This window comes from Ambystoma mexicanum, chromosome 9 (genome assembly GCF_040938575.1).
Source record: "Ambystoma mexicanum isolate Mex_15411 chromosome 9, UKY_AmexF1_1, whole genome shotgun sequence".
Classification (NCBI taxonomy): Eukaryota; Metazoa; Chordata; class Amphibia; order Caudata; family Ambystomatidae; genus Ambystoma; species Ambystoma mexicanum.
Genome location: NC_090931.1, coordinates 175376500 through 175393701, shown reverse-complemented (window position 1 = coordinate 175393701; position 17202 = coordinate 175376500). Strand labels below are relative to the sequence as shown.

At 48.5% G+C, this 17202-nt stretch overlaps 1 protein-coding gene across 1 annotated transcript in view; it reads left to right on the top strand.

Moving 5' to 3' along the window:
- The window catches only part of VPS11 (VPS11 core subunit of CORVET and HOPS complexes), a 314076-nt gene extending 299701 nt beyond the window's left edge, over positions 1 to 14375 (top strand). Inside the window, exon 16 of the mRNA XM_069614391.1 lies at positions 13507 to 14375. Within this exon, the coding sequence (XP_069470492.1) occupies positions 13507 to 13671 (165 nt within the window). The 3' untranslated portion in view covers positions 13672 to 14375. The remainder of the gene's footprint in view (positions 1 to 13506) is intronic.
- The last annotated feature ends 2827 nt before the right edge of the window (positions 14376 to 17202 follow it).

The window sequence follows — 17202 nt, the reverse complement described above, 5'->3', positions numbered from 1 at the left end:
CCAATTTTGGATAAGGCCGTAGATCGTATTGATGTTTGATTCATCTTCAGATAAGACACCAGTAATTGGGATGACACATTGAGTGTCATCAGCGTAGTTGGTGAACTCGACGCCGTTAAAATCCAGGAAGTCAAGGAGTGGAACAGTAAAAATGTTATAGAAGATGGGGGAGAGACCAACTCCTTGAGGTACTCCTGTGTCAACTCTAAAGGGTTAGCATCCGCTAAGTCACTGCTCACTCTCCAGTGTTGTCCCCCAAGGAATGATTTAACCCATTGAGCTTCCGAAGGCATGATACCTGGTAACTCCTCCAACCTGGCTACCAGCGCTGCATGGTCCACCAGATCGAAGGCGGCAGACGGGTCCAAAAACATCAGCATGCTTGTATTTCCCTGGTCCATATGCCGGAGGAGTCTGGATTTTAAGTCCAGCAGAGCTGTCTGCGTGCCGTGCTCGTCTTCGAAACAGGATTGCCTCCTGATTCAAAATGTCAATGGTTCTCAGGTGGGGGGGCACTTGTATATATGCAACCCTGTCAAGAACCTTCAATAGAAACGGAGAGTTAGAAATAGGTCTATAGTTTAACAGGTCACTGGATGAAAGATTAGGCTTCTTTATGAACGGTGTGACCCAGGATTGCTTAATGCATGCTGGCACAGAACAGTCTCTAAAAGACGTGCTCACAAACCTACAGCGAGTGGTAATCGGAGCAGCAGAGCATGCTTTAATAGCTAATGCAGGACAGATGTCCCCCTTACAGATTGATGGCTTGAGTTTCTCTACAATCAATGTAAATTCGGCTTCACATATATGTTTAATAGAGAAAAGCTCTTCTGATTTCCAGCTCTTGGGTGTAGGATTGGTCACATTGGGATCAGTACTAGCTAAGGTTTTATTTGATAACCAGATTAAAGCTTGTTTTACGTTAGATTTAGTATCCATTGCTTCTTGGACCAGGTTACACCAGTTTCCATCTCTAGTGATTGTGTCCATGTTGTTTTTTGTTGTTTCCAACTCCCTCAACACTTTAAAACGCTTCTTGGGTTGGGATTGTGCTTTAGCAATGTGATCGTCTAGGTAGGCTCTTTTAGCTGAAATAATGGTCTTTTTATAGTTTTTAACCAAGTATTTGATATTCTTTATCCAAATCTGTTGGGGAATTTTTCCATTTGTAGAGAGCTTTGATTTTATTGCTTTTCAGGGCTTGCAAATCGGTGGAGAACCAAGAATTGGTCTCTTTGCAGTGTCTTCTTAAGTCGCAAAGGAGCTAACGTGTCTACTGCTTTTTGCATAGTGTCTAGATAGGAGTCTGTGATTTCTTCTACAGAACACTCAGCCTTCACTTTCTCTTGTAGTCCACAAGTCCAATGATCTAAGGATTCTGGAGTCCGTTTTTTTTAGGTTTCTGCCAAGAACTGTAGTAATGATAGGTTTCTTATTCACTACAGTTCTTTCAGAAATGATCTCGAAGTAAACGAGTGGTCAGACCAGGTACACGCGCTAACCGACTAATTGGTTGGCGTTATATTAAGACTTGGCAGCCAGTCAAGAGTGTTCCCTTTTACATGTGTAGGAGCAAGGATAAATTGGGAGAAGCCAAGATTTGAGAGAGCCGTATCCAGCAATTTAGTGTGAGTATTGTTATTAATTAAAATCTCCAAGAAGTAAAATTTTAGAGGAAGGTTTTAGGAACGTTAAGAGGGGATCCGATAATTGACTAGTGAAATCCTTCATTGGAATTGGTGGACAATAAACAAGAATAAAGTTCACTGTATTTTCTGCGTGTGGTCTTATTTTATAATATGAAGAATTTCAGTTACCTATACTCAAAATTTCAGTACTCCAGACGTCTAGAAAGTCTTTAAAAATGATTACTACCCCTTCCCCTTTGCCTTCAAGCCTGTCCTGGCAGAATATATTGTAACTTGAGGTATTGCCAGGGCAAGAGAGGGAGCCGCCGCAGTAAGATTCCAAGGTTCAGTTACGGCACATGTCAATGTTGTGTGTCAAAATGTATGCGCAGAACGCTAGAGCTTGTTTCAGAAGAGACCGTGTATTGAGAAGAAGGCATTTGAGCTTAAAGCTGGAATTAGCCTTGCTCTTCATGGGGAGCATGAACACAGTGCAAATGGCATTAGTGGCATTAATGCTCATAGGCTAACTTTGCTCTTCTTGGCTTACGACGTAATGTTCAGGAGGTGCAAGCTGAGTATTTGGGACCTCATCAGTAACTCTGTTATTAGTGCTGGATTTTTCTAATAATCCCTTCAAGCAAGAGTATCCTTTATGCAGATTATCCTTGCTCGTGTTATCTGTGTGGTCCTATCCCAGCACAAATTGACATTAACATGTTCTGAAAGCGAGCACTGGAGACCGCCGCAATTTCTAGGAGACGAGCCGATCTCCGTTCGGAGTCTGCTCTTTCTTTGGCAATAAACTCAAGACTAGCCGGGAGACTCATGTTGCTTACCAGGTAGTAGATGCTGCCTGCAAAGGACGTGGCACCCGAGACCACGGAGCGCCACGGACCGGTTTGCCCCCTTCACGCCATGGACTGACTTGCCCCCTTCGCGCCAGCACGTTCACACTGGGTTTCAATGGAAGCGCATGCAGAAACTACAGCTCCTGATGGGGAAATGTAGTTTGAAAGTGCGTGCAGAGTAAGCAAGAAACCGATTGAAACTGCACCTTTCTTTAGTTAATGGGGAAGTTTCACAATATTAAAAGCACAATAAGAGGTCTAAGTACTAAAATGAGGCAACAGTGTAGAAACAAATATTCTAGAAAGTGTGCAAGCGCGAGTGAAAAAGCAGTAGCAGCAATGTGGGGTAAAAATCAGGATTTCAAAGAAGGATGCACAGATAAAAACACAATCGCAGCAAAATAAATCAATCGGGAGTCATCAATCAACTCCAACGATGCCGATGCAGGATGATCCTTTTTGCCCTGGCATGGCAGAGGCAGATTTGGTGCCTGGACCTTCTCAACCTGTCAATGTCACCCCCGGTCAAGCTGCCACTGGTCGCGGATCTGCTCACCACAGGAGGCGCAATCCTGCATCACGGCCCAGGGTCGCTGAACCTGCGGGCTTGGCTCCTGCAGCCTTAGAGTTTGGAGGGTAAGAGTTGCCAGCAGACTGCAGGGAGGTCCTTGCCAGGGCCAGAACGTCGCCAGTGCTATGGGAACAAGTGGAAACGCTTCGCTACGTGGTGCCAGGCACAGAAGATCAATCCTCTGAGGGTCATGGCCCTGCAGGTTCTTCCGTACTTGTCGATCGCCTCCATCAAGGTGCATCTGTCGGCTATCCCCCGCTACACCAGGTCTCCAGGCCGATCTTCTCTTTGGTCCCACCGTCTCGTCAAGGAGTTCCTCAAAGGACTGTTCCGATCATTCCTGTCGGTGAAGGCACCTGCCCCGGTGTGGGAACTCAACGTGGTACTGAGGGTGATCATGAGGGGGGGGCCCCCTTTGAGCCTATGCATCATGCCCCTCTCAAGTTCCTCTCACGGAAAATGGCTTTCCTTATGGCCATCACATCTGCCAGGAGGGTAGGTGAGATCCAGGCCCTACCCTGCAAACGGCCTTATCTGACTTTTCACGACACAGGGGTGGTGTTGCAGACCCACCCCTCCTTCATGCCAAAGGTTCCGTTGGAATTCCACCTCAATGAACCTTTGGTGTTGCCTGTTTTCTTTCAGAAATCTTTGTCGCCGGCTGAAAGGACTTTGCACTTGCTGGATGTGGCTCATGGTCTGAAGTTCTATGTGGCACGCACAAAGAGTTTCCGGAAGACGTCTCAACTGTTCGTGAACTTTGGTCCTGTGAACCATGGGAAGGCCTTGTCCAAGGCTTCCATCTCCATGTTGCTCTCCGGCTGTATCACACACTATCATTGGTTGGCAAACAGACCGCTGCCTGGCGGTCCGAGAGCCCATTCCACCAGAGCAATCGCTGTGACGATGGTGTTCCTGTTGGGTGTGTTCTGCTGGACATCTGCAGGGCTGCTACGTGGAGGTCCTTGTACACCTTCACAAGATTCTACTGCGTCGACGGGGATTCCAGGGAGGAGTCCAGGGTCGACCAAGCAGTGCTACGCAACCTGTATGCTTGAAGGTGAGCCTGTTCCGGAGGTAAGAGTAATTGCTTCTGTTGAGCCTTGCCACCTCCTATGGTTCTGTAGTGTTGTACTGCTATGTATTCTTTATTCATGATTATGTGAATCCATGCTGGAAAAGGAACAAGTTACTTACCTGTAACTATTGTTCTCCAGCATGGGTCTGGCATGGATTCACATGCAAACCCTCCCGCCGACACCTCTGCGGCTCTTCTTGGTCATACTGCCACTTTACCTGCTTACTAAATCTGAAGCTGTATGCCAGAGGAGGGGTTTTAGGAGAGGGCAATTATTGGCTTGGGGCAGTATGACCCAGAGCTCAGTGAGTGGGTTAGAGGAGAAATACAGTTTGTAAGTGAAACAGTGTTTTACTTTACTGAGGATTCCTGGCCTGACGAAGGGGAATGTTCTTGTGCATGGGAATCGGTGAATTCATGCCAGACCCATGCTGGAGAACAATAGTTACAGGTAAGTAACTTGTTCCTTATTAAGGCTTTCATGGAGGGAGTAAAGAGACTTCCTCCCCACCCCCCATTTCCAGCCCACCTCCAGGGTAGGATCTCAATGTGGTACTCTCAAAGCTCATCGGTCCTCCCTTCGAGCCTATGCTCAAATCCTGCCTAAAACACCGAACGTACAAAACAGATTTTCTGGTGGCCATCGCCCCATAAAACGAGTCCGTGAACTACAAGCTTTGTCAGTGCAAGACCCTTATCCACAAAGACATGTTGGTACTAAGAACACACCCTAGGGTTTCACCTTGTTAGGGAGAATTCTCTTATAAGGCTAATTTCCCAAACCTAGTGAGTCCCCCAGCAGCTTTGCTGGATTTTTGGGGTTTGTTTTTTTCTCCTGCTAAGAGTGAGACTCTTTTCCTCCCACGCTTAGGCATGATTTGAGGTATGTCTTTGACTTTTTGTGTGCTTATGGGCTATGGGGTCTTTTACTCCATAGGGTATCATCTGTTTTTACTGTATGTGTTACACAGCACCCTCAGTGCAGTAACACAGGGGTGTCATAGTGACTACTGTCTCCCAGGGCATGTAAAGTCACCAGTGACTTTACTAGTCCAAAATTGTGAACAGAACCAGTACAAACCATCATATTGTGGAATTACTAGAAGGGGTTAATTCGATTGCCCCTGGGTCTGTTTCCAAGGGGGCACTGTCCAGTCCCCCCTTGTCGAGTTTCTGGCTGGTGGCAGTGGTTACCACGCAAAATGTTCCACCGTAATATTTCATATGGGATTTTCCCATTGATTTTAAACGCACCACTTTTTTGGTGCAATGTTAAAGATACCGCCGGTTTATTTATTTAATATTAAATCACCGGTTGGGTCTTTTTGCTAGAACTCTTTTCTAAAATGGCATTCGTGTCCGTCTCTTTAACTCCAACCAAGGTCGGGCCCTTTGTTCCACTTTTTGGCGGGGCTTCTCCACAGGAGCCCTCCAACTGGTGCCACTCTGTCTGGGTTCCACAGGGTGTGTGGGTGGGGGAATCGGCACCCTGGACTGCGTTGCCTTAGCCACCCAAGTCACACTCTGTTCTGATTGGCCCAGTGGTGAGCCGCCCAGCTCACCACTTAGCATGTTTGAGTGACAGCTAGGCTGTTGAATGGGGGTTTTTCTGCACAAAAGCAGGGCTTTTGGCACTGGAACTTCAGAAGTCACCACAGGACCTAAGAAATCCGAAGAGGGGAGAAGCTGAGCCATCTGCAACGACGACACCACCGGTGGAGCGCTGCTGCAACAACCTCACCACTTTCCCGACGACAAGAGAAGATCTTCTGCTGAAAGAGTCTTCTTCCTCTGAGCTGGTGCGATCAGCCAGTTCACAATTTCGCCTTCCAGGATGTCTCTTGGTCGAATCGCCCGTGCCAAGCACCCCGGAGGCCGGATAGCCAAGCTTCACCACTGTGACTGCGAATACCAGGAATGTACCTTTTAACCGACAAACTCCGCAGCTGGTTTCTTCCCTGGGCAGTGCAACGACTCCAAGTTTACTCCTCGACGAGATCCTCTCTTCCCCTGGTCGAAACTGCACCTGCTGCCAGGAACAACTGCCACCGCTGCAGCTTCCTTAACTTTAAAGGTACTGTGTTCCACCTGGCCTCCCTTTCTACGGGTTGGCCCACAGACCTTCTAACTTTTATCTTTTGAACCACCCCAACCTCTTTTGAACATTTCTACAAAGACTTGAATGCATTTCTCAACTGTGTGATCTTGGGCACATTTCACCTTGCCCCATTTAAAGTGGGCCTCGCCTATGAACTTTGGCTCTACAGTAGACTCTGCCTTCACTAACTTGTTTTGGTCTCTTAAAAGTATTGGGAACTGTTTTATCTTCATGACCTGCCTTTTTCTCTCCCTTTTATTTAATTATTGGAGTGCCATCTAAGTTGCACGCTCACCTCTGTTTTGACAAAAAGTGGTGTTTTGACTTAGACATGTCTAGTAATTGCTAAGGGAGGTGTGTATACTTTTCTTATTGTGTTGGAACTTGCTTTTGATTTATAGTGCTAGTGTATTTTCTAAAGTGTGTGTTAAATAATTATATACTTTTGATGACAAGCTCTGGTCAGTGTTTGCTTGCTCTGTGTTTTTAGCCCTATTGTGTATCCTCTGTATACTGCCTAACTCTTCTTGAGAGAAGTCTGACTTCTCAGCCACAGCTACCAGGTAAATCTGGGTGGTACAGACTGCTACCAATTGGGTTTACTGCTTACTCCTGTAGTCTTAATCTTTTTGCAGTGTTCCCCAAGGGAACTGCACAGGATTCTGCCTAACACACCTATATCCAAGTTGCATGTTAACCAATCCTTTGAACTACCTGCTTTCTTTCAAAATCCTTCAAACTCAGCTGAGAAAATCCTCCATACACTAGATGTAAGGAGGGCAGTTCTTTACTATGTAAACCAGATAAAACCTGGCAGGGAAGGAGATCACGTTTCAAAAAACACCATCTCCAAATGGGTAGTGAAATGCATACAGCTCTGCTACTCCCTATCAAACAAAACTCTGCCTTTCACACCAAGAGCTCACTCTACCAGGGGTACAGGAGCTACTTTGGCCTTTATTGCAAATGTCCCTCTGGACGCCATTTGCAAAGAAGGTACATGGAGTTCCATACATACTTTTACTCAGCATTAGTGCATTGACACACATTCTAAAGAACATTCACAGGTGGGACAAGCGGTGCTAAAACATCTATTTACTGTTGTGCCTTCTCCAGACACTGCTTTGCAGTCTGTGCATAGCATGTGATCTAAGCAGATCCACAAGCCTCAGAAGGGCTACAATACTAACCGTAACCGTATTTCTGATGCTTGTGTCTGCTTAGATTCACATGTGCCCACCCTTCTTCCCCTGTGGGGTAGACGGTGCATAGATGTTTTCTAGCTTTATCTACTCTTACCTTTTTTTAACATCTTTTTATTATTTTATAACATGCAGTTCAACAAATCAAATAATTCCCCTCCTTTCCCACTCCCACTCCCCCTCAGGGCGCCAAGATTGCCTCATGTCCTCCCCACTCTCCAACATCAAAAAGTATTTCGTAGGTCATCCATAAAGATCCAACAGTTTCAGCCTTTGCGGGCACCACTGCTCTCGTAATTCTCCTTTTAGGTATGTCAGCGTTTCTCCCCACTCAGTTGCAAAGTTCTCCAGATTGCTATTGACTGCATATGTGGCCCACTCCAATGCCACCAATTCCCACTTTTCCTCAGCCAATCCTGCTCCGTCGGAACCGCGGGCCCCTTCCATCTGTGAGCGACAAGGGACATTGCTGCAAGTGTAAATGTAATCTTCGCATTATCTCAACCCTTCCCCGTACCCCTGTCTCCCAACCTTAGCCTCCCCATTAAGATCGCCCAAGGATCCCGCCCCTCTCCAAACGCCTGTTCCTGTGCCAGCGTAATACTGCTTCCGAAAGGTCTAATTCTGGTGCAATCCCACCAAATGTGAGCTGCTGTCTCTTCCTACCCACACCCCCTCCAACTGTCTTTAGATGTTGCAGGGTATATCGCATTCAGGCGAGAAGGGGTGTAGTGCCATCCAAAGATGTATTTATACCAAGCTTCTTGTAACTGCGCTGCTCTTGCCCACTTCGGTAATCCCCAGCCTCTCCCAATCCCCTCTCTATTCTCGTCCCCAGAATCTGCTCCCATCTTTACATGTAAGCCCAGTTAGTTTTTGGGACCGTGTCTCCCAGAAGTTTGTAGAGATCTGAAATTAGCCCTCTAGACCCCTCATGCGTTAGGCGGAACCTCTCTAACTGCGTCGTAGTCCGCGTGGCCGCGTTTCTCACCTCCTCAGTCATCACCCAATTTCTAATCTGGAAATACCTATGCCTGTCCCCTTTCCCCCAGGTCAAATTCTCGCTTGCACTCTAGGTACGTTTTCATGGTGTGCCCTCAGAACATGTTCCTGATGACACTGCACCCCCCTTCTTCCCACTTCCTAAAAGCCCCTTTTTCCAACCCTGGGGTGAAGTCCCTATTTTGAAATAGCTGAGTAAAAGGGGAGGGGTGTGTTGTAACCCTTAACTTTCTCACCGCACCATCCCAAATGTCCACCAGGCCCTTCGTTATGGCGCTGAGATATAAATGAGGTAGCCTAAGGTGGCGTGGGAGCCAGAAGACCTCCCCCAGATGATGTTGGGCCACCGCCCTATCCATTTGAGCCCACTGCTTCCCGTACTCTTCCAAGAACCACTCCTTGATCATTTGCAACTGCGCAGCTTCATAGTATTGGCAGAAGTCCGGAAGCCCCAGGCCCCTGTCCCCCCTCGAGGCCATCATCAAGCGCCTGGCCAGTCGTGGTCTCTTGTCCTCCCATTATGAATTCCTTCACCGCCGTGTCCAATTCTCTAAAAAAAAAAGCCTGCGGGAACCGGGAGCGGAACCGCCTGAAAGGGGTAAAGAAGCTGGGGCAAAATCACCATTTTAAGCGCCGTCCCTCTCCCCAGCCAAGATATTCTGAGGGCACTCCACTTCCACTTCCGGAGGTCCTCTTTAATTGCTTTCATTATGGGGATGTAGTTCGCCGAGTACCACCCCCTCCAAAGCCGGGGTAATTTTCACCCCCAGGTATCTTATTGCCCCGGGGCTCCACTTAAAGGGACATCCCTCTTTAAGCTCCTCAGCCTCCCTGGCTTCCAAAGACAAATTCATGAGCTCTGACTTCTGCCAGTTGATCCGCAAACCCGACACCTCTGCGAATTTGATACTCGCCTTAATGGACCCCCTCGGATCGGTAAGGATGAGGAGCATGTCGTAGGGGCTCCAGGTTAATTGCATATAGCAAGGGGGAAGAGTGGACACCCCTGCTTAGTCCCCTGCCTTAAACTAAATGGATCTGATGTTGCCACGTTAACCATAATGCATGCGGATGGACTTTGATAGTTGACTCGGACCATATTGATGTAATCTGCGCCCAGTCCCATCCTCTCCATAACTTGGAAAAGAAATGACCACTCCACCCGGTCAAACGACTTTTCCGCATCCAAGGCTAGGAGCACCGCCGGAGTGGCCGTTTTCTGTGTCTTTTCTACAAGATGAGCTACCCGCCTGATATTATCTGAAGTCTGTCTCCCTAGAACGAACCCTGTTTGGTCTGGGTGGATCAGTGTCGGAAGGTGCCCCTCAAGCTGCTTCGCAAGTATTTTAGTATACAGTTTCACATCTATATTGATAAGTGCGATAGGCCTGTATGAGGCACACTCCTCCGGGTCCTTCCCAGGCTTGTGAATGAGCATGATTTTAGCTTCCTCCATTGTCGAGGTGATTCTCCCTGAATCCTTGAAGGAGATAAACAACTGCGTGAGATGCGGAGTGAGAATCTTGTAAAAGGTCCTTTAGAACGATGCTGAGTAGCCGTCCGGCCCGGAGGCCTTATTTCAGGGCAGTGACGCTATTGCAATCCTCACTTCATCTTCCGTGATGTCGCGGCCCAGCTCCTCCCTCGCCGTCTGGGATAAACTAGGGAAGGGCAGAGCCCCGAGAAAGTCCCTCTGAGGCTGGGGCAGGGGGGTACTGTGAGGAATATAATGTACTATAAAATCGAGCTAGGCAACCCTTTATATCCTCCGTGCGGGTGAGTCTGTTCCCATTCTCATCCCGCATTGCCGTGATCACGTTCTGCTCCCTTGCCCCCCCCCCCTCAACAGGAGGTGCGCTAGCAACAAATCTGCCTTATTAGCCTTCGCATAGTACTTTTGCCTAACCATAAGCATAGCTTTCTCCCCTTTTTTGGTCCTCAGAACCCCCCAGCTAGCCTGTATGCCCTAAATGCTTTCCTGGAGGGTGCTCCCCCCCCCCCTCCTTAGCCTTGCCGTCTCTACCTCCCTTTTCCAATTGTGCCTCCAGCAACCTCATTTGTCTATTCATTTCCACCTTCAGGGCGATGAGCTCCCCCCCTCAATGTGGCCTTAAAGACGTCCCATCTTTTGCCCAGACTTTTCGGTCCTGTTGTTTGTCTCAAAGAACACCCTTATTTTATCCCCAATCTCTTCCCGGATCACCCGTTCCCTCAGTAGTTCCTCTGGAAAAATCCACTTCCGCACCCACCGGGCTTCGCCTCCGCAGGCCCAACCTCATCTGCACTGTTTTATGATCTGCTATACCCATGGGACCCGTCTCCACCGCCTCCACCCTTCCTACCAGACTCGCTGACACCCATATGTAATCAGTTCTAGATTGAGACCCTGATCCCTTCTCAGGTGAGTCTCCTAGAGCGCCAGAACATCCGGGGCATGTGTCTTAGTGAACTTCTCTAATTCTGCCCGTTTCACGGGGGTGTTGAGCCCCCTCACATTATGCGTGATGGATGAACCCGTCGAGAAACCTATGGCACAGCCCTGCTTTTGCTCCCTTGTTCCTCTCCTGGGAGACTCCTCCCGACATTGCTCGCCCCTGCCCTCCCCCCTACTGCCTCCTTCCACCCCCCATGTTGTGGCCCTATGCCCTCTACAAGCTCTGCTTGCTCGGCACCTCTGAGACCCCCCACCTCCCCTCCCCCACCCTCCGGACCCCAACTTGGAGAGCTGCCGGGCTCCCCCCTCCCCACTACAGACCCTCCCCTGCCCCCCCCAAACCCCCCCCCCCGGACTCGTCTGTCCTTACTTGTTCCAATATGTTTTCAACTCCCCCCTTCATGGCTTTACGTGATGCCCATTTTCCCACCTCCCCCTTCAGAATATCTACCATGACTCAAACCCCATACTTTACTCGGATCCATTCCCCGCCTCCTTTGCTCTCTCCCGGTCAGCCTCCCCCGAGGTGGCTGAGGGCTTGCCCCCTCAGGCCTCCCTTTCCCCGTCAACGCCAAATGCATTATGTTTGCCGTTTCCTGTGGTGTAGTTGCCGGTCTCTGTACCCCTCCCCACCCCCCCATTCGAACAGTAACCCAAAGGGGAATGTCCACTTGTACTTTATTCCTTTCCTGGTGAGTTCTCTCAGGACTGGTCCCATGGTCCTTTTCACTAGCGTGCTGTTCGTCAGGTCCTGAAACAAGGAAATCTCTTGCCCCTTGTAGTGCACAGGTTCGCGCTGTCTAGCAGCGCACCACACCGCTTCCTTTTGTCCATATCTAGCAAATGTGGCCAGAACATCACATGGCCTGGCATTAGGGCCCCGGGAGGGTCGACTGACTCTGTGCACTCTGTCCAATTCAATCGCTTCTAGGCCCCCCTCACCCAAGAGGTCAGCAAAGATCCTCTGGACTTCCCCCTTCAGTTCTCGGTCAGCCACTGATTCCGGTAAGAGTTTGATCCTGATGTTGACCCTTCTAGATCTATTTTCAAGGTCCTCCACCTGGGTTTCCAAGTTCTGCGTCGCAAGGTCCAATCGGTTGATCGCCTCACTGTTAGCCGTTGTCCTTTTCTGTTTCCTGCAGCCCTCTTTCCAATAGGTCCGTTCTTTCCCCTAGCTGGGCCATTTCTTGTTTCAGCTCTTCCAGCGCTACATTCAGATCAGTTCTCAACAGCTGAAATTGGTCCTGAAAGGTTCTAGCTAGAGTCTCTCTCAAGGCCTGCATTTCTCCTCTGAGGTCCTGTCTTGTCATTTGTGCCAAGTCTGCGGCCCCGTCCTGAACCGGCCGCTCTTTCAGCTGACCATTGTCACCTCGGTTTGGCTCCCTGGCTTCCATTGCTGGCCGCAGGGTGGGGAGGATACCTAGGGGGTCTCCCACACGTTGGCCGGTCTTCGCCGTATTCCCCTTAGCCCTGGAAGACATCTAAACTTGCCGCGGGGCTCTGTCCAGTCGTACCGACTCCTTGGTTGACCACTGGTAACCCTGGCTGGTCCAGTCCCGGAATTAGCTGTTGATGTGGGGTTGTGGGGGGTAGCCGTCCTCGCCTTTCACAGCACTGACCTCCAAGGCAATGGCCCCTTCTGGGCCCAGCACCACTGTCTCCTGCAGCTGCTCTGCCACCTGGATGCTGTGGCCCAAATCTTCTGTGTAGAGGCCTCACTCTGTCTCCACAGGGGCACCCCCCTGCCAATGCTGGGTTCTGGGCTGTTAATCCTCTCCCCACAGTTTGCCTGATGGGGCCTCCTCCTCACCGCTGCACCCATTGCCTGCTCCTCACTAGGGGGTGTTGACGCCTCCTGTCTCAGCCTCCCCGCCGAGCAGTGCTGCTTCCTCGGGAGTCTTGGTGGCTCTGGCCACCTCCTGCGCCGGGGCCACCGGTGTAAGCCGTTACTCAGCGGCGTCGGATGGGGGTGAGGGAGGTTCTCCTCCTCTCCTCCTCCCATCGTGCTGCCTGCGCTGCACCCCCCAGCCTCCGGAGCTCCACGTCGAGCCTCTCGGGTGCTCCTTCTCAACCCCCTCGCAACAGCAGAGCCCTACCGCTGCAGGGGTTCCCACGCACTAGATGTCGGCCTATGCATAGCATCTGAATCTAAGCAGATACAAACATCAGAAATACAATTACGGTGAGTAATGTATCCATTTGCATTGCACACACAACCCTTACAGATGTCAAGTCAGAAAAAGCAACAATCTGAGCATGTTGACGCATGGGGGATCATTGCTACTTGTAGGATAAGGGATAGTGTGACGGGAAGGCCCCTTTTGACACCCTAATTTTTCAACTTTGAAAAAACAAATGTTATACACTGAGCCAACCACCAGGTAGACTGCAGATCATGTGTTGGTATGTGGGCACAATCCTCAAAGGCAATTACTGGTTTGTAATATTTGTCAGAGATATCTCATTATTACTCAACCAAACAGTTTACGATTAAAATGATGTAGGTGAAACCACTGCAGACTGTATTAGCAGCTCTAGGCTTGTTGTGGCAGAATAAACTGCTCCAGCTGTGCCCCTCAAAGACTTTGTGTAAGGGTTGCTTGTATGACTCTCTCCTCACCCGTCTTCCTTTCTTGTAGCTCCAGTGCTCCAATGACGGTTTCTCTGTGATTGCTGATTACTTTGGCCGTGGCGTATTCAACAAACTTACCCTCATCACAGACCTACCTTCAAGCAAGTCGTCCGCCCCTATTGATGCTGGCCTGCAGCGGGAACTGTTGATGCACACTAAGCGCCCCTCATAGGAACCTGTCCCATCCATTGCGCTGTTTGGGGAGGCATGTCATATGGTCTACGCTATTGTGGACTGGTGAGGCTTGTGAAGCATGCAACACTATAGATCCATCCGTAGGTTCCTGAATACTTTGCTTCATGGGCTCGAGGAAGGGTGCTACGTGCATCTAATGGCTTTCAGCTGGGCTGATGCCAGTGGAGTTTTTTTTTCTTTGCTCATTAGACTGTACTGCTTGGTTAGGACCACCCTATTTTGATCGGCCGTGTCTTTTTGGACTTGTCTATAGTTAAATATGTCTGATCAAAGAGCGTGCCCAGACATCAACTGTTTTATGTTGGTTTCTGGAAGTTATGACTTGCTGGGCTTGAATGATTCTCTAGATTCTTGCTGGATTCCCACCTCTACTTATTGTTTACTGTAAAAATGTTTTGCACTCAATGATTGTAGCTGTACTTTGTGTGCATGGGGTCTATGTTCTCTTCAAGTGAAGGAATTCAATGCATGCAATGGGTTGGGAACAGCTTGATGAGGAAGAGAGGGATCCTGAGGTTTATTTAAAGTCATTTTGTACACAACAATTTTGAATTATTTCTGTACTTTAATACCTAAAATAACATTCATTTTAAAATGAAATCCCCTGTAATCATTGTTAAGAAAACAAATCTGCCCGGTAAACAGCAGTTATAGAGATAAATACATAATTTGGAAAATATACACTTGGATTAATAGAATTGTTTACATCTGCTAAGAATGACGATTACAAGGATAATGGTTACTGCTGCAATGGGCATCACAGGGATTCCTGACTGATAATTCAAGGGGGAAAGTGCTTAGCATATAACAATGAAGGAACAACAGTATTTTTTTATTTGTGAATTATGGTTAAAAGCAATGTTTTCTTTATATGAAAATACAGTGTGACAACGTCCCATGGTGGTGAATTTGGGGTTATTTCAGGGGACTGGGGCCCCACCACCTGCTATGTGATGTGTGGCAGGAGGGAGTATGGGAAGGATACAATGCCCTTCCTGCCCCACCACACCAGGGGCAAGGGATCTCCAGGTTAGTGTTTCTACTGGCCTTTTAAATCTGCTGCCTCGGCCCGCATCTATGGGGATGCAGTCAGGGGTGGACTGGGAACTAAAAGAGGCCCTGGAAATGATTACTGGGGACCAAAAGAGGCCCTGGAAATCTTTTTCAAAGTGGCCCCATATGACACATTTTCAGCAAGCCCAATGCTTTTCCTATGAGAACATTTGGAAATACCACACAAAAGAGGCCCAGGGTGCAGAGGCCCACCGGGAAATCTCCAGAGTTACCTATAGGCCAGTCCACCCCTGGATGCAGTGATCGATAAAGAGAAAGTTGAGATTACCAATTTGCGTTTGCATTCCAGACCCCGCCTGTGAGCAGACTGCAGAAGAGTCGCATCTCTGCTCCTGCACAGGCTCTTCCGGTGTGCTACCAGGCACATGAGTGTAAAGGAGAGTTCCAAGATAGTAGATCGGCCTGTTAAAAAGCCTGGTTTGTATACAGGACTTGTGTCCCAGAATAATAGAATGGCTGAGAATCATTGAATGCACCCACTTGTAATCGATTTGAACTCAGACCAAGTACTGATAACCTGTGCTGCCTGCAGACCATAACCCTGCCCAAGGGGAGGGTTTCAGACTCTAAAAACAAAAGCCTTGCGAAAGTGGTAGAGTGTGTGGGTGTTTGGTGTAGCAGAGTAACAAGGTGTGGAGAGGTGAAGGTTCAGGACAAGGACGTATGTGGGAAGTGGTGATATGGAAGATGTGCAGAGAGCAATGAGAGGAGGTTGAAGTGCTGAAAGCAGGAGGTGCAGAAAGACTGGTGGCGAACATTGTAGAAGAGCGAAGAGTACATAGGCTGGAAAAGAGATCAGGGATTAGGAAATGATACAGCAGTTGAAGCAGAGAAAGGCAGAGGTGTGAGAGAAATAAAATCAAGAAGAGAAAAGGCAAAGAGGTGGACAAGGGATCCTATCAAAAAGGAAATGAGTACACAGAGGTCGGAGGAATGGGAACACCAGGGAAGCTGGAAGAGTGCAGGGAAGGTTATGGACCGAGACGACCTCCTAGGAGGTACACAACAGAAGGGGGGAGAGAGGACCAAGAGTGGGCGAAGAAGACCGAATTGCTGGAGAAGAGGACTTTGGGCCAAGTGAATAGGTTCTTAGTTGGAGAACAGAGCAACAGGCAAAAAGGTGGGAAGTTCCCTGGATGCATGGTGCTGGTAACAGACGGATACTAAAACCCATCTGACTAACAGCCTGAGAGTCGGAGTCAACGCCTAGAAACAGGTCCACAGATATGAAAGTTTGTTTGATAAGATTGAAAGATATACGAGCTTGGGTACCAGGATCAGACTCCTGGGAAAGGGATGCACTCTAGCCCCTGGTTAAGCAGCTATAATCTCTCCTGGTATACCTCACCCCTGGGAGATGATGTGGACCATACTGTAGCAAAGCTTGGAACCTCAGGAGTGTTTATTGCTCTTCACAGATGCTACCCAACCTATGGCAACACTGATAAGGACCACAGTGGAACAGGACATTGTCTAGTCCAACTAAGGTATGCAGAGATTCAGAGACCTGGACCCTTAGACTATTGTGGAGCCAGATGAAGAACTGACTGGTGTAAGGATTTGGGACTTTTTCTTCAATGTTGTTCTACTGGAGCCAACAGAGGGGTGTAACCTTGGGACCCTATTGCCAGAAGGGAGAGGCACTGGGGGTCCCCGGGACTTGATATGCTGCTTAAAGGCAGGACTCATTAATCACTCATGGGACGGAACCTGGGAGAAATATTCCTGCTGATTAAATCTGGACTTAATGGAATACCACAATAGAAGGTGGCAAGGGAGGTAGATCCTTAAGGTTGATAGTTTATCCCAAGTTCTAATCCTTACGGAAAGCCCTCGTCTGTATCAAAGTCCTTTTGTTGTGAACTCTCTAAAGAAAGACCCAATTTCTAAAAGGAACAAGTTACCTTACTTGGCAGGCTGTGATTTTTGCCCTGGTGTTTGTGTCAACACTTTAGTTTATTCTTGTATGATTTATTTATGTGAAGGACAAACTGCCCCATGAATGAATTAATGGATGTATAGGTTCTAAGCACACCTGGGTCCATTTTCAGATGCTTTTGACTCCTCGGCCAGCTGTGCCTAAATTACTAATTGTTGGCAGATGTCATTCTAAAGAATTTGTCTTTAACTGCTTGTTTACCTACTTCTGCTTTTGAGGTGTCCCTACTAGTATTTTCTTTGGGGGGGGAGGGGGGGGTGGGGAATCTTGTCAACATCAACCCAAAAAATTCAACACTTGCCGAAAGCCTTATCAGAATGTTTGAAAAAAATATGCCCCCACAAGGAGTGCCTTTTTGCGTTCCATGATGATGTTCAATGTGTGTCTGGCCATAGGTACGTCTGGAACTGGGGAGGCTCCTGTATTTTATAGTTATGAGGACTGTCCTCTCCTCTTGAGGCAAGACATCCCACACTGCTACTTACCGCTATTCAA